Source organism: Girardinichthys multiradiatus, chromosome Y (assembly GCF_021462225.1).
Source record: "Girardinichthys multiradiatus isolate DD_20200921_A chromosome Y, DD_fGirMul_XY1, whole genome shotgun sequence".
In the NCBI taxonomy this organism is placed as follows: domain Eukaryota; kingdom Metazoa; phylum Chordata; class Actinopteri; order Cyprinodontiformes; family Goodeidae; genus Girardinichthys; species Girardinichthys multiradiatus.
In genome coordinates, this window is record NC_061818.1 from 41,579,444 (window position 1) to 41,601,031 (window position 21,588).

At 41.3% G+C, this 21,588-nt stretch overlaps 1 protein-coding gene across 1 annotated transcript; it reads right to left on the minus strand.

Moving 5' to 3' along the window:
- Positions 1 to 2,458: 2,458 nt before the first annotated feature.
- LOC124864191 (polyserase-2-like) lies at positions 2,459 to 21,142 on the minus strand. Its single transcript, XM_047358856.1, has 10 exons — positions 21,017 to 21,142; positions 14,411 to 14,431; positions 13,430 to 13,589; positions 10,979 to 11,247; positions 10,252 to 10,400; positions 9,909 to 10,161; positions 9,601 to 9,772; positions 8,252 to 8,505; positions 8,036 to 8,133; positions 2,459 to 3,638 (listed from the first exon to the last, which is right to left on the minus strand). Exons 1-10 carry the CDS (start codon positions 21,072 to 21,074, stop codon positions 3,342 to 3,344), a joined length of 1,731 nt encoding a protein of 576 aa, XP_047214812.1. The 5' UTR covers positions 21,075 to 21,142; the 3' UTR covers positions 2,459 to 3,341.
- Between the last annotated feature and the right edge of the window lie 446 nt (positions 21,143 to 21,588).

Below are 21,588 nucleotides of genomic sequence, written 5' to 3' on the forward strand. Positions count from 1 at the left end.
AGTGCCAGCAAGGTGTACCTAATAAAGTGGCCAGTGAGTGTCACAATTCCCATGTTTGGCAGGCGAGGTGCTGTCAAATATGCATATTTACAGGTCCTTCTCAAAACATTAGCATATTGTGATAAAGTTCATTATTTTCCATAATGTCATGATGAAAATTTAACATTCATATATTTTAGATTCATTGCACACTAACTGAAATATTTCAGGTCTTTTATTGTCTTAATACGGATGATTTTGGCATACAGCTCATGAAAACCCAAAATTCCTATCTCACAAAATTAGCATATAATTAAAAGGGTCTCTAAACGAGCTATGAACCTAATCATCTGAATCAACGAGTTAACTCTAAACACCTGCAAAAGATTCCTGAGGCCTTTAAAACTCCCAGCCTGGTTCATCACTCAAAACCCCAATCATGGGTAAGACTGCCGACCTGACTGCTGTCCAGAAGGCCACTATTGACACCCTCAAGCAAGAGGGTAAGACACAGAAAGACATTTCTGAACGAATAGGCTGTTCCCAGAGTGCTGTATCAAGGCACCTCAGTGGGAAGTCTGTGGGAAGGAAAAAGTGTGGCAGAAAACGCTGCACAACGAGAAGAGGTGACCGGACCCTGAGGAAGATTATGGAGAAGGGCCGATTCCAGACCTTGGAGGACCTGCGGAAGCAGTGGACTGAGTCTGGAGTAGAAACATCCAGAGCCACCGTGCACAGGCGTGTGCAGGAAATGGGCTACAGGTGCTGCATTCCCCAGACCTGGGCTACAGAGAAGCAGCACTGGACTGTTGCTCAGTGGTCCAAAGTACTTTTTTCGGATGAAAGCAAATTCTGCATGTCATTCGGAAATCAAGGTGCCAGAGTCTGGAGGAAGACTGGGGAGAAGGAAATGCCAAAATGCCAGAAGTCCAGTGTCAAGTACCCACAGTCAGTGATGGTCTGGGGTGCCGTGTCAGCTGCTGGTGTTGGTCCACTGTGTTTTATCAAGGGCAGGGTCAATGCAGCTAGCTATCAGGAGATTTTGGAGCACTTCATGCTTCCATCTGCTGAAAAGCTTTATGGAGATGAAGATTTCATTTTTCAGCACGACCTGGCACCTGCTCACAGTGCCAAAACCACTGGTAAATGGTTTACTGACCATGGTATCACTGTGCTCAATTGGCCTGCCAACTCTCCTGACCTGAACCCCATAGAGAATCTGTGGGATATTGTGAAGAGAACGTTGAGAGACTCAAGACCCAACACTCTGGATGAGCTAAAGGCCGCTATCGAAGCATCCTGGGCCTCCATAAGACCTCAGCAGTGCCACAGGCTGATTGCCTCCATGCCACGCCGCATTGAAGCAGTCATTTCTGCCAAAGGATTCCCGACCAAGTATTGAGTGCATAACTGTACATGATTATTTGAAGGTTGATGTTTTTTGTATTAAAAACACTTTTCTTTTATTGGTCGGATGAAATATGCTAATTTTGTGAGATAGGAATTTTGGGTTTTCATGAGCTGTATGCCAAAATCATCCGTATTAAGACAATAAAAGACCTGAAATATTTCAGTTAGTGTGCAATGAATCTAAAATATATGAATGTTAAATTTTCATCATGACATTATGGAAAATAATGAACTTTATCACAATATGCTAATATTTTGAGAAGGACCTGTACATATGACAAGTGCCACCTGGTGTTGTAACAGTGTCACTGCAGGTAAGGAGTTCTGCTTTTCATTTTAAACAAACTTAAAGCAAGTTTACTCTGAGCCAACAGTCTAACTTATTATTTCATAGACAAAGATATATTTAAGGGTTTATTTTATTTGTTTTTATGATTCAGGCTTAATAAAAATCCCAAATTCAGAAGTTTATCAGAAAATCACAATAAAGAAAAAGAGTTTTAATACAGAAATGTTCTGTTGTGTCCATGTTCTGACCTACGTCGTGTCCCTCAGCGTAACACCCAATTCGGTACAAAGTGGTTGAAGGACTACAAGGTCCATGTTCTGAATGTGATGTGCTGTCAAAGTTCTGATCTCAGTCCCAGAGAACATTTTTGGGCCAAGCTGAAAACGTCTGTGAACAAGGTTACAGACCTGATCCAGAAGCCCAATTGGATTGGGCCAAAATTCCAGCACATTACTGATTATTCATTACTACCAGAACATTTGACCCAAATCAGACAGATTAAAGAGCGATTCTGCCAAATACTGAGGAGATAAATGAAACCCTCTGAATATTCTGCCGTTTGGGAAATAGAAATAATTTTGTTAATCCTAATTGACACAGTGAGAAAAATGCTTCTTTATGTAAATATCTGGTTTCAAATGTGTACAGTATCATGGCTCCCCGACCTTTGGGTCAGGAGTATCACGTTCTGTATTGGGGGCCCGTTGCTAAGCAATGCAGGGACAGGTACCCAGTGTTTGGGGCCTTTGCTGTATACCACAGTAAACACGCAACACATAATTAGGGTATTTATTTAATTTTATTGCTAATTATGTAAACAACTACAATATGCAACAGAAAGAGTCACTAAATCAATCAGTTAATTTAAAAACATGACTTATATTTCAGTGTGAAGACATAGAACCAACCCAGAATAATTACAGATTATTATTATTATTATGGTGATTAGTGCAAATATGGTCTGTGAATAATAAGTGCATACTGGTTTGTGGTAAAACTTCCCATAATGGTCAGCAGGTCTCGACTTGAGAACATTATGCTTTCACAGTAAATCTGTTTGAATCCAACATCAAAATCATCAAAACAGCTATTTAACTTATCAGACAATTTAACAGAATTATTTCAAATGTTCAAAATAATAAAACGGTCTCATCTACATTATTCATGTTTCTTCTTATTCTGTGAAAATCACTGCTAAGATACATATTTGTAAAATTTACAGCAGCTTTAAAAATTCTTCATATTATCACCTTCAGAAGGTTAAAGTCTTAATTTAACCTTTCTGCTTCAAAGGAGCCAAACCTTCCCTCAGTTTTTCTTACAGTTTGCAAATTCAAAAGGGAAAATAATCAACTATTTTTAAAAAAAGCATTGAACGATATTTAGAACATCTGGAGAACTTTTGAACATAACAGACTTAAGTAAAACTCCTGTTAATGAAAACATACCAAATTTAGTGTTTTACACAGGATTGTGTGCATCACCAGTAAATCAAAAGATCAGAGCCCCAAATGCTTGATTCAGCAACCTCAAACATCTCCCCTTCAGCTTCCACCATCAACCCAAAGAGGACGACTCAAGCCCTGACAGAGGACCAGTTTCAATATATAGAAATTAAAGATTTGTTTAGACTTTAGTCCACCATCGTGGCAATCAGCAAATGCTATGAGAAGAGTGGGAGACACAAGGCGAGGACGAGGAGATGGAGGCAGAAGAAGAGGGGGAAGTGAACCTGATGGATTCTACTGGAGGATGGGGCGGTGGTACTGTTAACGGTGGGTTCTGGAGATAAGAAGGTCCCAAGCGTCCGACTCAGGAACTCCTGAAAACGACTGACTTTGTCAAAGACCATCACAGAACTGGCTCGATTTAGACTGGTGGAGGTGTTCACGGTTAACAGCACAGCTGCCTGGAACCAAACACCGTTCTGTTTGCACATGAGCGGACCGCCAGAGTCACCCTGAGAAACAAAGGGAAAGATTTCCTTAGCATGAGTTAGCTGAAAACATTAGTGTCAGACAGTAGTGCCAACCTTCAAATGGTTCACAGATCTTCAGACCTAGGATGTTCTGTAGACCAACACAAACTAATGCTCCTTAATGTTCTCTAACATCTGAGACCAGAAACAGAACAGCTGGATTAATTATTGCTACTAAACTGTATTGTTGCTAATTAGGTAACTGGAGGCTCAGGTTGCACTGGGCTTTATTTTGGGACAACAGTGTAAGGAGGCAGAATACCACATTTTAGAATTTTTATTTGTAAAAACGTTTGAAAGTTATGAATTATTTTTCTTCCACTTCACATAAATGAATTATGTTTTGCTGCTCTGTCGCTTAAAATGTCAATAAATCAAACTAAAGTTTGTGGTGGAAACGGGATGAAATGTGGAAAAAGGGGTGTGGATATTATGTAAACTTAATAACTGTCCCGGAAGCCCGGTCCGTACTGTCAGGTCATTTGTGCAAGCGCAAACAAAATCACTTCGGGATCGCTGTTCAATGCGCTTTAGTCATTGAATAGTACCGGAAATTCCATCCTTAATTTTAACGGTGTGCTATATTATATCCAGTAAATAGCTGTAATATAACATATGTTATATTACACTTTGATATTAAAATGTAGATCTATAAAGTGAACATATTTACGATATTAAATTATTACTTGCTATTAAAAGAACCTAATTTCCTAGACAATGCTATAATTCACTTAATAACAACTTTAATTTTTTGTTTGAAAAATATATTGTAGTAGAAAATTGTTTATTACACTTATTGATTGAACAATAAGGTATTTACGCTGTCGATGTGCCCTCTGATGTCCCTCCTGGACAGGTCGCCAGTCCATCGCAGGGCAACACACAAACAACCACACACATACTCAGTCATACACCTAAGGGCAATTTAGAGAGACCAGTTAACCTAACAGGCATGTCTTTGGACTGTGGGAGGAAGTCAGAGTACCAGGTTAGAACCCACGCATGCACGGGGAGAACATGCAAACTCCATGCAGAAAGACCCGGCCAGGAATCGAACCCAGAACCTTCTTTCTGCAAGGCAACAGTGCTACCAACTGCGCCGCACTGCAGAAACATCCCACCCAAAAAAGATAAAAGAAAAAATGCCTTCCCTTCGTTTGCACATGCACAAATGAGTTGACGGTACGGAATGTGCTTCCGGGAAAGATCGGGTAGTGACACTGCCGACAAATGCGTCCTTCTTTTCCCTAGATTTGAGCCCTGTCCCAATACCCGCACTTCCACCCTTGTGTCCCTGAATTGCGCGTTCCCGTTGATGGGTTCGAGTGCGTAGTGTGACCCAATTCTCCAGAGTTGTCTTTAGCCCCGCCCGCTTTGTGCCCCACATCCGCCCTTCGGCGAAGCCCGCATCTAAGCGGACTTCACCGAAGTATATTACCCACAATTCACTGCTGCAGGTGACGTTCTGAGCAAAAACCAATCACAACCGTCAACGTAACCAGCCATCAGATCAGAATAATAAGAACTGCGTAAACTTTAGACAGCAAGCCGACAAATATATATTTTTACTGGTTTTCCAGCCTCAACAATGTAAGAAACCAGTGGGTTCAGAGTGATTCTGGACCAGTTCTGGGCCAGTAGATCATAACACTGAAGTTACCTTTCAAACAAACACTGGAGCAGCGAGAGTCTGGTGTATAAACCTCCGTCACTTCCTGCACTTTCTTCTCCTTAAAACATTTTGCTTGTTGCAGTTTTAAATAGTTTTTTTTAGCAGCAAGACTGAAAACAGGCGCTGGTTCCCGCCCTTTTTGATGTTGCAGTTACGGTGCAGAGGTGCAACTTGATGACATAATCCCTACTGTCCCAATTCTCCAATTCTGCACGCTTGTAACCTGCACACTTCAACCCCTACGCGCATTTTTACAAAGTACACACTTCATAGAGTGGCGTAGGGTGTAGTGTGGGAAGGATGGGTCCAATGTATCCTCCATGGTCCACCCTATCCCATGATTCATTGTGGGCCGAAGCAGATTGGCCCTGTCCCAATACCCACACTACACCCTACGCCCCTTTATGAAGTGTTTACTTATACACCAGACTCTCGCTGCGCCAGAAAGGTAACTTCAGTGTTATGACGTACTGACTGCCCAGAATCACTCTGAACCCACTGGTTTCTTACAATGTTGAGTCTGGAAAACCAGTAAAAATATATATTTGTCGGCTTGCTGTCTAAAGTTTACGCAGTTCTTATTATTCTGATTTGAGGGCTGGTTACGTTTACGGTTGTGATTGGTTTTTGCTTAGAATGTCATCTGCAGCAGTGAATTGTGGGTAATTTGGCAAGGTCTGCTTAGATGCGCGCTTGACTGAAGTGTGGATTGAGGGCACAAAGGGGGCGGGGCTAAGGACCACTCTAGAGAATTGGGTCACACTACGCACTCGAACCCATCAACTGGAACGCCCATTCAGGGACACAAGGGTGGAAGTGCGGGTATTGGGACAGGGTCATTGTTGAAACGAAAGTAGCAATGGCCGGAGGAGAGAGAAAAGTTGTGAATAAAGTTTGATATATCGCGTTAAAAATTAACCTTTACAATGTTTTTAAAACCTAAAATATCTGCTTGGTTTACCAAGATATTGCTTAGTTGCAAAAGTGCTGCTACGTGTTCGGAGATGTCCACTCCCGGCCGGGCGGTCAGGGCAAGCTAGACGGGGGGAGGACGCCTGGCTGCCGGCCCATCATTTTCATTCTACCTCTGGGCTTCATCAATGGGTGGAAGTTAAACACAAATATAATTCAGTGAGATAATAATTTAATGGTTAATGTTTGCTTTATTTATTATTATTTTTGTTCTCAACAAATATATTGAATAAAACTTTGTATAGATAGCTAATAGGTTAGTGTTCATGTTGTTTTACCAATAAATTAAATTAAATGGTATTTGTCATCATCAATATACTTTATTGCTAGTAATATTTTTTTCTGTGAACATAAAAATTTATTAAAAAAATTTAAATGGCTGATTAATAAACCAAAATAAAATTAAAGGATAATAAAACAGGAATATTTGAAAGAAAACAACCATCAGGAACAAATAAAGGGGTAAATAAAAAATGAGATTCTCAAAGGATTAGACCAAAGAACAGGACTGAGACCCACTTTTTGAGGTGGTCTGGCACTGCTTCCAAACGGACTCTGGTGCGGTTTGCTTATGGTCTGAATACAAACCGGCCCTGATCCAACCCAACTACAGAAAACGTACTTCTCTTTGGACCTAAGAAGCCACCGTAGCAAAGGTGTACATTGTACTGAAATCATACTTGACCAGCTGTATGTTGCTTAGCCACGCTGCTACCAGCATGCTTTGGGTCACGGGACGCACAGCATGTCGCTTCCTTCGGCTCGCAGGACGCATTCTCCAATGGGGTTCCAAAATTATAAATAGAACTTCGCAAAATCTGTGTTGAATGAGCTGCTCTTGACCCTCATAGGGATGTCGCAGCTGGAATAACAGCACAAATATGCAGCACAGAGGTGCTGCATGCATCAGTCTTCCTCTATTTCCCCCATTTCCGGGTCTGTGCTCTGTCCCGCCCCCGTCATTCTGTCCAAAGGGTGCAGTGATCGTTACTCGCATGGCTTTGTTTTCGTTTACAATGTGAAAGCGAACCGGACCAAACGAAAAAGATAAAGTCCGCTTTTGGTCCGGACCAAACAAACGGACCTTTCCTAGTGTGACTTCATAAGATTTGTCCTGTTATTCCAGTGAGTACTGCATCCTGCTTTGAAGTTCATCAGAAACCACCTTACAACAATAGTCACCTTGGAGGACACATTCAGTCAACAATATAAAAAGATACTGTAGTCTGACGAAACTGCAATGTTCTACCTGTACTTAAGACACTCTGCCACTAGAGGGCGGGTTTTTCTCGATTCAAGTCTGTTGAGTTCTGTTGTAACCCTAACCCTTTACTTGGATCAGTGTGCACTTCATTTTTCTTCAAACTAAAGGATTTTGAAAAAAAAATTTTTTTAAATGCTGGTCATATTTTAAATGATGTTTGTAATTCATATTTTGCATATTGTTGTTACATAATCACATATTGTAGTCATTGATAGTAGTGTAAAGATAAATTATTTGCTGATAATCCCGATAGTGTGTGTATGTGAGAGACACAAAGAGAAAGAAAGAGATGCATGTGGTTTATGCAGAGAAAGCATCCTCCTTCGGCACCAGGTTTGTGATACAAAACGTTTCCTTTTATTAGTATATGGACCCACCTATAGAGCCCTGCCCACCTTCTGGCTATCTCTTGAATGAAAGTCTAGGTTTGTGGTCAAACAACATATTATGAATATTAATATCATCACTCACTTGTTCCAGTGTAAACTGTTCCGTACAAATCTTCTCACTTGAGGACACATTATCACAAGTTTGCACCAATGTTCGAAACTCCTGCAGAATTGCCTCTTCTGAAGTTGTTAAAAATAAAAGTGTCAATGTAGATAAAAACTCGAAATGTGTACTAATCTTTGTTTTTTAAACTGATAGATTAACATTACTGTGTTTGCCTTTGTGTGTCAGACTCACCTCCTCCTCTTCCAGAGCTCCAGCCAGTAGCCCAACATGTAGAACCTGCCATGAAATTTCTATCATTGTCCAGGCAGATGGGCTGGATGTAGTTGTTCAGGGTGGGCTTGGTGGACAGCTCAAGCAATGCGATGTTGGACCCTGTCAGGTTGCTCATGGTGATATTCGACACATTCAAAGACATCTCAAACCTGTTGGATCCATTCTGCTTCAGTTGACCCAACACAACCGTCCACTCAGAGACATTAGGGGAGCTGTGGGTAAGAAGATTGATTGAATTAGGACCAAATCACCCCAACCACCACACCCCTCTCTCATCTAAGCAACCTATAAATCTGGTTAAAAAGTGAAAGGTGAAAATATGCTGGTGTAGAGTCTCATTCAGAGGGCCATCAGAATGAGACCATTTTAAGTGCTTCAGAAGAAGACTACTGGACTTCTTCAGTTGTTTCTGACATTTGACCTCAGATCCAAAAGGCTTCTTCAGTTCTGTTTATGGTTGGAAATAACAGGCTTACAAATTGTAGTTGGAACAATTCCACTAATCAGGCCGTTAAGGTCACTAATTGAGAAATTAGTTAACGGCCCTACCCTCCATTTAGCTCTATGTTTAGGTCGTTGTTGCCTGATGATTCAAACGAGTCCCTAATGCCATGTGAGGTGTTTTGATCACGTCCCAAAGTGTGAATTGTTGTAAAACCACCTGGAAAATGAGTCAGGGCTGCAGAGTAGGTGTTAAAAAAGATAGCAAGATGTCCGCATGAAAACATCGATTAATATCTAAACGTGATTGAAAAGTTGGTGTTGATCTAAAAAGCAAACCAAGGACTTTGTTTAGGCCATTTTTGGAAGGAATCTATGGGTCAAAATATCTAAAGGCCATAGTCTAGAGCCATAAATTATCTTCTTGCATTTGGAATCCCAGTCAGTTTCCCATGGCTTTTAAACAATCTCAGGAACATCATCAGGGCATGCCAAACCAGTAGTCTTATGGTCCATCTCTTCAATGTTCTGCCATAACACAGGTACCCAGCAACTCAGGGTACCACCCCAACATCATAAAAGCTTTTAGATAAACTTGTGGAGAAATGTATAGTCATAACATAAATATTTTAACTGGAATGCATTTTGAAGCATGCCATGCTGCCGTGCAGCAGGAATATCTTGGGCTCAAATCATGCCTGGAGTCTTTCTGCATAGAGTTAGCATGTTCTCCCCATGCATCTGTGGGTTCCTAGGGTACTACAGCTGCCACAGTCCGAAAACATGACCACCCCCCACCACCCCCCACACTACCCTGCAGGGATAAGCAGACCAAACAACCTTTAAGATCTTCTTCTGTAACTCACCCTGAGAAGCAGTCAGCGTTGCTCAGAACATAGTGCATGGACACTAGTGTTCCTCCACACACATGCTGCCCCTTCTTCTGCACGCTTGCCATCGACGGCCACTCGCCAGCTGTCGCCACAGAACTACCGTCCAAAATACGAGAACCTAGTGGAGCACGGCCACAGTATACCGCTGGGAAATTAAGAAAACACAGAGTCACGCTTCCTGAAACATTTTGCACAAATGCTCCAGTTCAAATCCCCTCAACAAACTCAACATGGATTAAAAGAAGATTTGTAAAATGTTTGGACAAGTCAGGAGGAAGTACCTGTTGTGGGGGTTGGGATAGGTGGCACGTCAGTGCAGGAAACACTGAGGTCGCTGTCTGGTCCAGAAGATGTGTAGGTGACGAAGCCCGGCTGGTTGGTATTGATCTGGGAGTTGATCCACTTCTCATACTTTGAGACCCTAGTATAGACTCCTGGGTAATCAGGCTGAGCACAACCGATGCCGAAACTCACAACTCCTGACTGAATCCAGCGGCCATTTTGTTTGCTTACCATTGGACCTCCTGAGTCTCCCTTTAATACCAGAAATATTTCAGTTAGAACAGATGGAAATAATAAACTTTTGCACTAGATAAACATCTAATTAAACCAGTTCAAGGTCACCTGACAGGAGTCCTTTCCTCCTTTGAGTAATCCTGCACAGATCATGTTGTCAGTGATTTTGCTCGCTCCATATTTGCTACATTTACACTGTCTGTTTCCCACAACCGGCACCTCCACTTCCATCAGGTTTTGAGGATTAGGAAGAGGCACTAAGGAAACACAGATCAAGCGTATGGCAGTTTAAATGTGCAGTCCTTAAAAAGGGTTTCATTTTCAGGGAAGAAGAAAGAAGGTTCAAACCTCAGGTTACGATTATTTACTGAAGGTTAAAAGGAAGTACGGCATTATGTTTAGCATAATAACTTCTGAGCGGTAAAAAGCGACATTACTGCTACTGCAACTGAAAAGAGTGAAGGCAGGGAGGAGATGGTGAGAAATGTGGTTCTACCAGGGTGTGAAAACAAACGGGCAGGAAGTGTTGCCAGGGAAACATAGTTGCCATTGAGACATGAAGACACAGGACCAAAATGGATGATTTAGTTATGTGGATTCTCCGAGATCACGACCTGTAAAAACCATTGATCGCTCGGAGAACTGGGGGTTTCCAAGGTCGTGAGGAGCATGTGGACTGTGTGGAGGGACCCTTGATCAAGTAACTCCATCCTTGCACAGTTTTTTATGTATTGCTTTATATTACTTGCATGCACCTTTTGCTGACCTGTGGTGGTTTTTCAGGAAAATGTTCTGTCTCAATACTGTGGAGTAAACCATTTATCGTATAACTTACCACTAGATCTAATGTCGCCCCAGCCCGTAACCCAGGAGTTGACGCTGCTGTAAAAGGTGCTGTCTGAGCCCGCCAGGCAGACGGGTGAGATGTACGAGGTGAACATTACAGCTGTGGAGAGCTTCATCAAGGCGATATCGTTGTTGTCAGTGACGGAGTTGTAGTCAGGATGAACAATGATCTGCGATACTTTCCGACTGACTTCATTTGGGTTGGTTCCCTGCTGACTCTGGCGGCCCAAATACACCGTGATACCGTTTGGGTTGCCACTGAGGGTATCATGTTCAGAGACAGAAAAGTTATAAAAATTAAAAATAAAAACCATATTGTAAAATGAAGTGTTTTTCAAACAGAAGAGTTGATTAGCTGAAAACTCTGGAAACTTGATATTTGGAGGACAAAATTAAAGTATCGGACTCATAAAATGATCTGCTTATCAACAGCATCTAAAAATGATCTCTTTAAGAACCAGGAATCCAGCAAAGACCTGACTTAGGACCTGAGAGACGCTACACTTTATGCTACTACAAAGTTCTATTTTTTTATCATGTAAAGCTCTTTGAATTGTCTCATTGCTGAAGTGTGCTATACAAACATCTTGCCTTGCCTTAACAGGTTTATGGGAATCACCTTATTGGAGCTAAAGTCCTATTTTCAGTCTGTCAAACTGCTGGTCCTGGGATTTCTTTACAGTTTCATCATAAGAACTTGGAGCAAACTGTGTTTTAGTGGCTGGATGCTGCTTACAAAGACTTAAAACCGTAAAATCGATTTTCTGCAAATTTTTCTGGGTTTTTACTAACATTGATTCATCCCTTAAACTTCAGGTTTTTATGCCTATTAATTCATAAGGATGATTTAAATGGTTTAAATAAAACATTCCTTGTCTGAAAACAGTTCCTGTCACGGAGCGACATTTTTGGACTCTCTTTGTAGCTTTGTGTTTGTTTACCTTTTGCTTAGATTTTTCTATTTTGGTTTTTGTATCATGTTTCATTTCTCCCTCTTCCACCTCCTAGTGTTTACTACTTAAGTTATTTTATGGTTGTTTTCTTATTACTTTGTATGGTTTATTATTATTGTTGTAATTATTATAGTTCTTGGTCTTCCCTGGATTCTCCAGTTTTATTTCTCTTTAGTATCTTTGTGTTTAATTGTGTTTTATTATTTGTTCCTTTGCACTCTTCTTGTTTACTAGTTTATTTTCTGTTTCCTTTCCAGTTAATTCAGTCAGTGTGGTTAGGTTTGTATTCAGGTTTTCTTTATGGGTTCTTTGTTTGTTCTCAGGTTGTTCTTGTTGTTCCTAAGTTCCCTCTAGTTTCTCTGTTTACTTTAGTTCATGATTATTCTAGTTTTTTTATTTCCCATTTGATTATTTATCTTTGTCTATAGGTTTGCTTGGTCTGTGTTTCTGTTTATTGTTACTATTAGTTACTTTGCCCATCCTCAGTCTTTGTATTTGTTTCACCTGTTCCTTCTGCTTCCTTGCCTCCTTGTCACACCTGTTCCCTGTTCCCTTGATTATCTGCCTTTGTTATTCACAGTATATAAGTTGGTTTTGTGTCTTTGTTCAGTGTTGGTTCCTTGTGTTCGTCACACCTCATTCTCGTCGCCTGTGAGTGGGCAGCAAAGCCTCGGTGACCCGTCCCCCCCTTGCTGAGGTGTTTTACAATCTCAAACTGTATCCTGCTAAGGATAAAGTGTGAAATATGATTTTTTTCCCCTCTACTTTTGGATGGGTTGTACTAGAATTCTAATTTCCCCTCGGGGATCAATAAAGTATCTTTGAATTCAATTGAATTGAATTATGCTTTGTTTTTTGCCACGTCTTGCCTTGGGAAACCTGCAGTGATTTTGCTACGTTTTTGACCTTGTAAAATAAATCTTTGAATTACAAAGATGATCCTGCTGAGCTCTTGTCTGCACTTTGGTCCGATCCAAAACCATATCGTGACAGTTACAAGCTAAATTAAAACTGAGTGAAAAAGCTGCCAAAGTCCAAAGACTGTGATGGCCTCTCATGCACCTCCATGAATCAGTTTATAAATATTAGCTTAGAGTTTTAAAGACATTGGTTCTATCTATGCAACTGAACTTATGGCTCCACCTTGGTTTGATACATTTTGTTTTACGAGTGCTGAGGGTTCCTCACCATCCAGGTTCTCCAACTGATCATTTCCAAACTTAGACAGTTTTCCAATTGACAGCCAACTTTCCCTGTGTTTCATTATAAGGAATCATTTTACTCAGGTCCAAACTTCACAAACCTGCAAGCTGTCAGAACCAAGCCAGAACTTCAGCCATGAAATTGTTCCTTTAATAATTTGTAATGAAGCTTTTTCATTTGAAATCTCTGTAAGAAATTGTCTGCCAGTATGAATCTGTTCTCGTGGAGACATGCAGAACTGTACTCCTACTAAGAACATGGACTAAGAACATGCTGTTACTTACTTTGGGACGCAGTGAGCAGCAGTCAGAACCCACTGATTGTTAATCAGAGATCCTCCACAGAAGTGAGCCGAGGTGTGCAGACTGACCTGCCAGGGCCAGCTCCCTGCTGGAGCCTCCTGTCCTCCAACAATCCTGGTGTTCAATGTTGCCTTTCCACAGGCTGAGTAGAGACCCATCCACAGAGTTAGGAGAAACAGTTGCAAAACCATTTAGATTTCCTTTTAATCTGACATGAATGCAGAGATGGGTAGAGTAACTAGTTGCTTTTACTTGAGTAACTCCTACTTCTAGGAGTAGTTTTATTGCACCTTACTTTATCCTTCATACTCGTCCTGAAACAAGAATATCGCTACTCATACTTCAAGACGAGTTATTTCAGTGAATGAAGAACAAACCCATTTTACCAAAAATGCATCAGAAACAGAATCAGATTCACAGTTTAAATTTCAGTGAGACTTCTGGTTTCTAGATAAGCTTCATTGTTCTAAAGTATTGTTCTATCTGCTGAGTCTGTTGGGCCTGCTGGAGGTCTGGTGAAGATACAGTAAGCAGCAGATACTCTAAACTGTTCTAACATGTATAGATGAAAGTTTTATGTTGCGGATTCAGAAGTGTTTTTTTCTTCTGCCTGAATGTTTTATTTTGTAATGATTTCAGTTATTTTTACAAATTTTTTGTTTTATTTTTCTGAGTACCAGAACCTGCTCATCATTTTATATTTTGTTCTATGACTGCTTCATTTTCACAAATTAATCAGATTAAACAGTACTATTCAAATACCTCTGCCACCTTTTTACCAAATACCTTTTTATTCTTACTCGAGTAATTCTTTGGATGACTACTTGAGAAAAGCTGCTCTTAATTGAGGACAAATATGAACTACTCTCTCCACCTCTGCATGAATGCATGAATTCACTTTCACTATGAAAAAGACCAAAACAGTAAAGGTACAATGGAGGGACTCATAGACGCTTCTCCTACCTGACAGCTGTGAAGCAGACTCTGAAAAAGACAAAACACAGTAAAGAGATCGAATGTGTGCCGGATTAGATACAAGGTGTTATTTTTATTTAATCCTTGTTTCTGTGCACTCAACACAATTTGTCTGAACCAAGGTTTTAGAGATGCAGGTACCAATTTCCTGTTGTCCTGTTGTGTAAAACCAAAGAACCATCCAGAAAACAGACTCATGAATTCCCCGTTACCTTGCTTTTGCCAAGCTGGACTGAAGCCAGCGAGGCAGGTTTTATTGCTTCATCCCAGTGAACATGCCTGAAACTGTGGAAGCGTAAAGCTCTGTTTAACTAGATCAAAAAAGTGTTATTATTGGTCTTCACCGTAATAAAATGAACCCTGTGATAAATTCACTCTGAGTGGAGACACGCAAGCTGTCTGTCCGGAAAAACAGATTATATTAGAGAAAAGTTCTTGGCGAGAAGAATGATTAATGGGCTTGTTATTGCAGGAAATCTTGTGATATGCTGGCCCGTGCCAGGTCAATTTGACCTGAGAGGTTGCATCCAGATAAGTGATGAAATTGTTAGTGTAAAAATGTCACGTATGCCAATTTGATGTTTTCCAGATGTTTGGCTAAATGTGTATTCCTGGAAAAAGTAGAGAAAAGCAATGTTGAAGGTGCCAAGAAGGTTTACGTGAATGAATATGATGATGTCAATTGGTCAAGATGCAATACAATACACACTAATGCTTTGTATCTGTATAAAAACCGCCCCGTAAAGACTGAGGGGAGGGTGACTTTTGGACTTTTTGATGAAGATGATTCTGTGCGCTTTTTGAAGAATAAAGTCCCCTCTTGTGATGATTGTTTCAAGGGAGAATATTTCTGAGTACTGTTTTAATTATTTTAGCTCAGTGATCAGACCGCCCGCTCCTAAAAAACAATATCTTGAACACGATGGAAAAACGTTGTGTTGTTAGCTAGTGGTTGTGTACGTGGGTTTAGACAATGGATAGATGGGTTAACCTTAACCTGCTTAAGCTATGTTTATACTTGACGCATTGAACTGGGCACGAGCCAACAGCGATGTGATGCTTCCCGTCCTCGCCCCTGTGCGATGGCCCCACATGCTGACGTGGTGCCTGGTTGTGCACATCCAAACTTTTGTAACGTGGTTCTTTCTCTTTTTTTGTTTGTTTTGTTGTTTTATTGAAGAAGCACGGGAATGCACAAGAAGAAAGCATCTTGTACCGTTTTGCTCTTCAGTTTTCACACAATAGAACATAAACAAAACAAACAAACATTTAGATAGTTTGGAGATGACCTTGTTGTGAACAAAACCATTCTGATCTGGCCTTTCACATTCATTCAACTACTTTCACCAAGTAACTTCAAAACAGCAGCAGGTGAGGCTGGGGAGCATCTTCTCCCACATAATAACCATCAGCACAGGCGCCTCCCAGGGTTGTGCTCTCTCCACACTCTTCTATAAGCACACAAACGAATGCACCTCAGAGGACATGTCTGTAAACTCCTGAAGTTTGCGAATGACTCCACTGTTATTGATCATATCCAGGACAGTGGAGAGTCTGCATACAGACAGCAAGTCATTTACAGAACATTCTTACAACTCTGAAGATTTTGGATCAGTCTCTTTGAGCTCGCCATGTCTTTCCATTGGGATTTCTGTCCATTCCTCAAGGTTATATGAGTCAAGCTCCTTCATGTTGGATGGTTTTCACTTGTGAAAAATGATCTTCAGTTCTAACCACAAATTCTCAAGTGGATTGAGGTTTGAACTTTGACTAGGCCATTACCAACAAATGTAAATGTTTCCCCTTAAACCACTGGGGTGTTGCTTTAGCAGTACACTTTGGGTCATTGTCCTGCTGTAAGGTGAACCTCTGTCCCAGTCTCAGATCACAGGTTTGGCTGCAGAAGATCTCTGTTTGTAGCACCATCCATCCTTCCCCCGACTCTGACCAGTTTCCTACTCCATATTAGGATACCTTACTCCACCCTGACCCTAACCCTTAGCAGTTTCTCCCCACAGGTTGTCTCTCTGATGAACACCACAATCACCTAACAGCCCGAGTAGTCAGACACTCTGCTTTGGAACAAATATGCATATTTGCACTACCAAAACCTGCCTTTATTGAAAAATATACAATAGCTGTACATATGCGTATATATCCCTATTTCAGTTACAGTGGCGGATGCTGGTCTTTCAAGGAGGGGAAGCTCAATTTCAAGATCGCTGATTCACTGATTTTGCTGTCAATCAAAAAGGGATTCAGCCTCAGATAGATCATCCAATCATCATGCAGAAGCTGAGGGTCTGGGCCAGCCAAGGCCAGCCCACTGCCCCATAGACCCCTAGAGACGCTGATGGTCCGATGGGCGAGACGAAGACCAGCATTTCTGCTTCACTATTGAACTTACTGTTTAAAGCTGTGAAGCTGCAGGAATGAGTGAGAGGAAAACCGCATCGTTACCAGTGATAAGAAGCTGATTCTGAACAAAAGTTGAACGCGTTGTAGCGCATATTTAGTCAATGACATGAACACACAACAGTATATATTTGATCACTTATTTTTAGACATTTTAGGGGAAGCTGAGCTTCCCTTGCAGTCTTAGAGCAATCGCTATTGTTCAGTTCCTTTTAAATTTATATATTTATACCTGCAGTTTGTACAGCCGGTATGAAAAGCAGCACTTCACACCTCAACCCAACCCCTCCACATCCCATTCAGACACAAGTTCTTGCCGTACACTAACCACCCCCTACCTTCAGACTCTTTCAGCACCCAAAAACAAGGAAGTCCTCAGGACGTGATAATGTCTCCCCATCATGCCTGAACGCCTGCACCGACCAACTGGCCCTCATCTTCACTGAGATCTTCAACAAATCACTGGAGAAATGTGAGGTCCCCTCCTGCCTCAAATGATCAACCATCATCCCGGTTCCCAAGAAACCCACCATCGTAGGATTAAATGACTACAGGCCTGTAGTCCTGACGTCTGTAGTCATGAAATCCTTTGAGCGGCTGGTGTTGAAGCACCTGAAAGACATCACAGGCCCCCTGCTGGACCCCCTGCAGTTTGCTTACCAAGCAAACGGGTCGGCAGATGATGCTGTTAACTTAGGTCTACACTTCATCCTGCAACACCTCGACCATCCAGGGACATACGCCAGGATCCTGTTTGTAGACTTCAGCTCGGCCTTCAACACCATCAACCCAGACATCCTCCACTAGAAGCTCACCCAGCTCCAAGTCCCAGCCTCCACCTGTCAGTGGATCACCAGCTTCCTGAAGGACCGGCAGCAGTAGGTGAGACTGGGGAGCATCTTCTCCTGCTCAAGAACCATCATCATCGGCGCCCCCCAAGGGTGTATTCTCTCCCCACTCCTCTTCTCCCTCTACACTAATGAATGGACCTCAGAAGACACGTCTGTGAAACTCCTGAAGTTTGCAGATGACACCACAGTCATTGGACTGATCCAGGAAGGTGATGAGTCTGCATACAGATAGGAGGTGGATCGGCTGGTACCCTGGTGTGGTCAGAACCACCTGGAACGTAACCCACTCAGGACTGTGGAGATAATGATGTACTTCTGGAGAACACGACCACCACACACCCCGTCACCATCCTCAACAACACTGTATCAGCTGTGGACCACTTCCGCTTCCTAGGAACCACCATTTCTCCAAACCTGAGATGGTCCTCGCACATAATTCAGAAGAACTACGTTCAGAAGAAGATCCAGCAGAGACTGTACTTCCTGAGGCAACTCAAGAAGTCCAACCTTCCACAGGAGCTGCTGGTCATCTTCTACACTGCCATCATTCAGTCTGTCCTGTCTTCATCCATCTCAGTGTGGTTTGGATCATCCACCAAACAGGACAGGTCCAGACTGCAATGAATAATCAGGACTGCAGAGAGAATAATCAGAGCTGACCTTCCCTCCATCCAGGACTTATACAGGTCAAGGGTCAGGAAAAGGGCAGCTAATATTTCTGCAGACCCCACACACCCTGCACACAAACTGTTAAGGCTTTTACCTCCAGGTGGCGCTACAGAGCACTGTTTGCTAAAACCAGCCACTACAGAGACAGTTTCTCCCCCCAGACCGTTTCTCACAGGACAATCAGAGTTCTAGAACAATGCCATGCATTTGACTGATCCCACATTATCTTCTCTGTAAAGTCATTTATGTACTATATTTGTACATCTGAAATATATATTTTTTTCCAATTATATTGAAACAAAGATCTTCACTGAGAGCAAAGTGTTTGGCCACAGACTGTGAGGGGAAACGTCCACTCCTAACGGTGGACCCTCCTGGGGGCTCATTGAGAACCACAGCTGGCACTATGCATTCCCTCCTGCAGAGAACAGATCCACTGCTGCTCTGCCGAATCTTTTCCAGGTCTGAGAGATCAGGATGGGATGGAGGGTCCAATCCACGTGTCAAGGACGTGATGTCCGCTAGTCTGTTCAGGGCGGCAGGAAAGTATGCTGCTCTGATGGAAAGAAGATTTGTCCACGCCCAGCAAAGCAGAATAAATAGAAAAATAATCTACTAAATAAAGCACAGAAAATAATATAAATACTTAAATAATCAGGGATGGATATTTGAAGCAATTATCAACCGAGGATAAATTCAGCTTGCCTCTGACCTTTATTAGTCTCATTTGGATCTAGGCTGTTAGACATCCAGGCCTTGACCCCTGGAGGTAGAGGTTTAACCATGGCGCTTATGAAGTTGGGAACCACTAACATGTCTTAATGAGATGATTTCTCCAAAGTAAGCCTCCGTTTACTCACAAAGCAGAAGCTGCAGTACTTTGTTGAGGTCCAGGCTATCAGTCTAGTCTTGGTGAATGTGGTGGAAGAGCGATTAAGACAAATATCGTATGGGTATTTTATAGGCTATGATAATATCATAAATACTCCCAACAACAATCCTATAAGAACAAGGTTTAGGCCTAAAATAGATAAGCAAAACTGTAATATTGTCTTTAACAAAAGTAAAGCGAAAATGTGAAGGTCTCCATTTATTTCTTGCCAAAGTAATGACAGACAAAGCGCCATTATTTGCAGCTTTAGTGAATCTCACTGAACACGTTAAATAAACAGAAGAACTTTACGGTTTAAGAGGCACAAACGTTTCTGGTATTAATCAGTTTAATTGGAAAGCGAAATAATTAATCTCAGAATACATTTTGATTATGAGGCTGATTGTGATTCTAAATATTAATGTAAATAATATCGTTTAACATTGACTGCGACAGCCTTAAAGCCAATCCCAGATTGCAGCAACACTTGGCTCTCTGAGGCCACTGCTGATGTCTTTCCATCCTGGCATTGCTTTCACCATCAACGCTTTGAAAGGCTCAATTGTTTGAAAAGTAAAAATAAACTCAGGAATGTCAGAGGTTGAGTCTTTTCTTGTTCCAGGAAGAAGAGTCACGCACTCGACATGCTCTAATCTTTTAGATCTTTTGACGCATTTATGGAAAACTGTTTCTGACAGACCAGCACAACTGGCTTGATGTCAATTTAACTATGACTCAATGTTTTGTCTCTCTGACTTCTCTGTTATCTATTCTGTCATGGTGGCAAATGTTCATAAGGGTGTTTGTTTTCATTAAGGATCTAAATGTCATGCAAGAACACATCAGGCAAACGCTCTTTTAAAAGCATTTTCTAGAGTGAATTTGTAAATGTTATTTTTCTTCACTTACATGTCTGTATTAATAATATTTTAATGTTAGCCAAACCAAGCCAACTTTGTTCAAAAAGCCCTTTAAAGTCGGCAGGCACTGGCCAAAGTGCTGAACAAACAGAATGATTAAAACAGTCATTCAATCATTTTCTACCGCTTATTCCATAGTGGGTCGCGGGGAAGCTGGTGTCTATCTCCAGCAGTCTATGGGTGAGAGGCGGGGTCACCCTGGACAGGTCACCAGTCCATCACAGGGCAACACAGACACACACAGGACAAACAACCATGCACACAATCATTCACACCTAAGGGCAATAGAGAAACCAGTTAACCTAACAGCCATGTTTTTGGACTGAGGGAGGAAGCTGGAGAACCCACACTGCAGCACATAATTAAACATTTGGATTTAAAACAAATAAAATAATTAAAAGTAGCAAATAACATTTGACAACAGTTGAATCATTTTATTACCTACAAATAATTTGTATTGTGATTTTAGTTTTAAGAACATTTATTTCCAGACTCTTACTGGGTTTTTATCCCCACTTCACCCCATTCCTATACTTTTTATGAAAATATTTGTTTCTATTTTGTGTTAATGCAGAAATGCTGCTTGCACTAAATGTTTTTAGTCTAAAAGTGTTCCCATTCCAACTTCATTGAGAAACCAGAGTTGTTTTTCTACATGATGATCCTCTTGGAAAGTTCATGTATGTAAAATTCAGTGGGTTTCATTTAGTGGGACAATTCTGTAACATTCTGTCTCGTTTTCTATTTGGTTTGATCTAAAACTTAAATTATTTCAGTAATTACATGAAGGAGTTTAGGTAATGCTGTTTTCTGACATGTTTTTCCTGCTGATGCTAATTTGTGGAGCTGATGCAGGTGAGGTTCTTACCTTGTGTCAGCAGAGTCAGCAGAGCCGTCACACAGATCGCCTTGTAGAGAGCCATCATTGCAAGTTAAAGTCAGCTGATCTGCTTCAGCATTAATAACCTTCTTTACAAACACACCTCACCCTGCCGCTCTTACATGTGTCCAACAACACGCCCAGAACCTCTTACCTGTTCCTCCTCTCTGCACACACCCTGGGCTCTGTGGCCAACATTTGTCATAAGTTTAAAAACATATTTACCTCAGAGTGTCTCACGATGTTTTATTTACACAATTGCCTGTGAACATGGAGGTAAGACCATCTACCAGCTGAGTTTACAAGGTATTGTGTACCTCAGGTAGCAGCTTTCAACAGAGTGGGATTAACTTAATAATGAATAATTATTAAGTTAATAATTTTACATAGATATAGCATTTAAACTTTAAACGACCCACAAGTCATCATCCTGTTAAACAATGATTCAGCTTTTCAACATCTACTGTTTTCAGGTCCCTCATTTAAAAATCTGTATTTTTGGGCTGAGATCCGTATTTATCCCGCCTAAACTGATGAAATAACTCTACTCCTCGCTCCAT

What these genes read in the sequence shown, in the direction of transcription:
- LOC124864191 (XM_047358856.1), bottom strand. Translation starts at nt 21,074, where the DNA reads ATGATGGCTCTCTACAAGGCGATCTGTGTGACGGCTCTGCTGACTCTG. An exon ending in GCTGCTCACTGCGTCCCAAA is followed by an intron (nt 11,248 to 13,429) that starts GTAAGTAACAGC and finishes TGATACCCTCAG; the next exon opens with TGGCAACCCAAACGGTATCA. An exon ending in AACGCTGACTGCTTCTCAGG is followed by an intron (nt 8,506 to 9,600) that starts GTGAGTTACAGA and finishes TCTTACCCACAG; the next exon opens with CTCCCCTAATGTCTCTGAGT.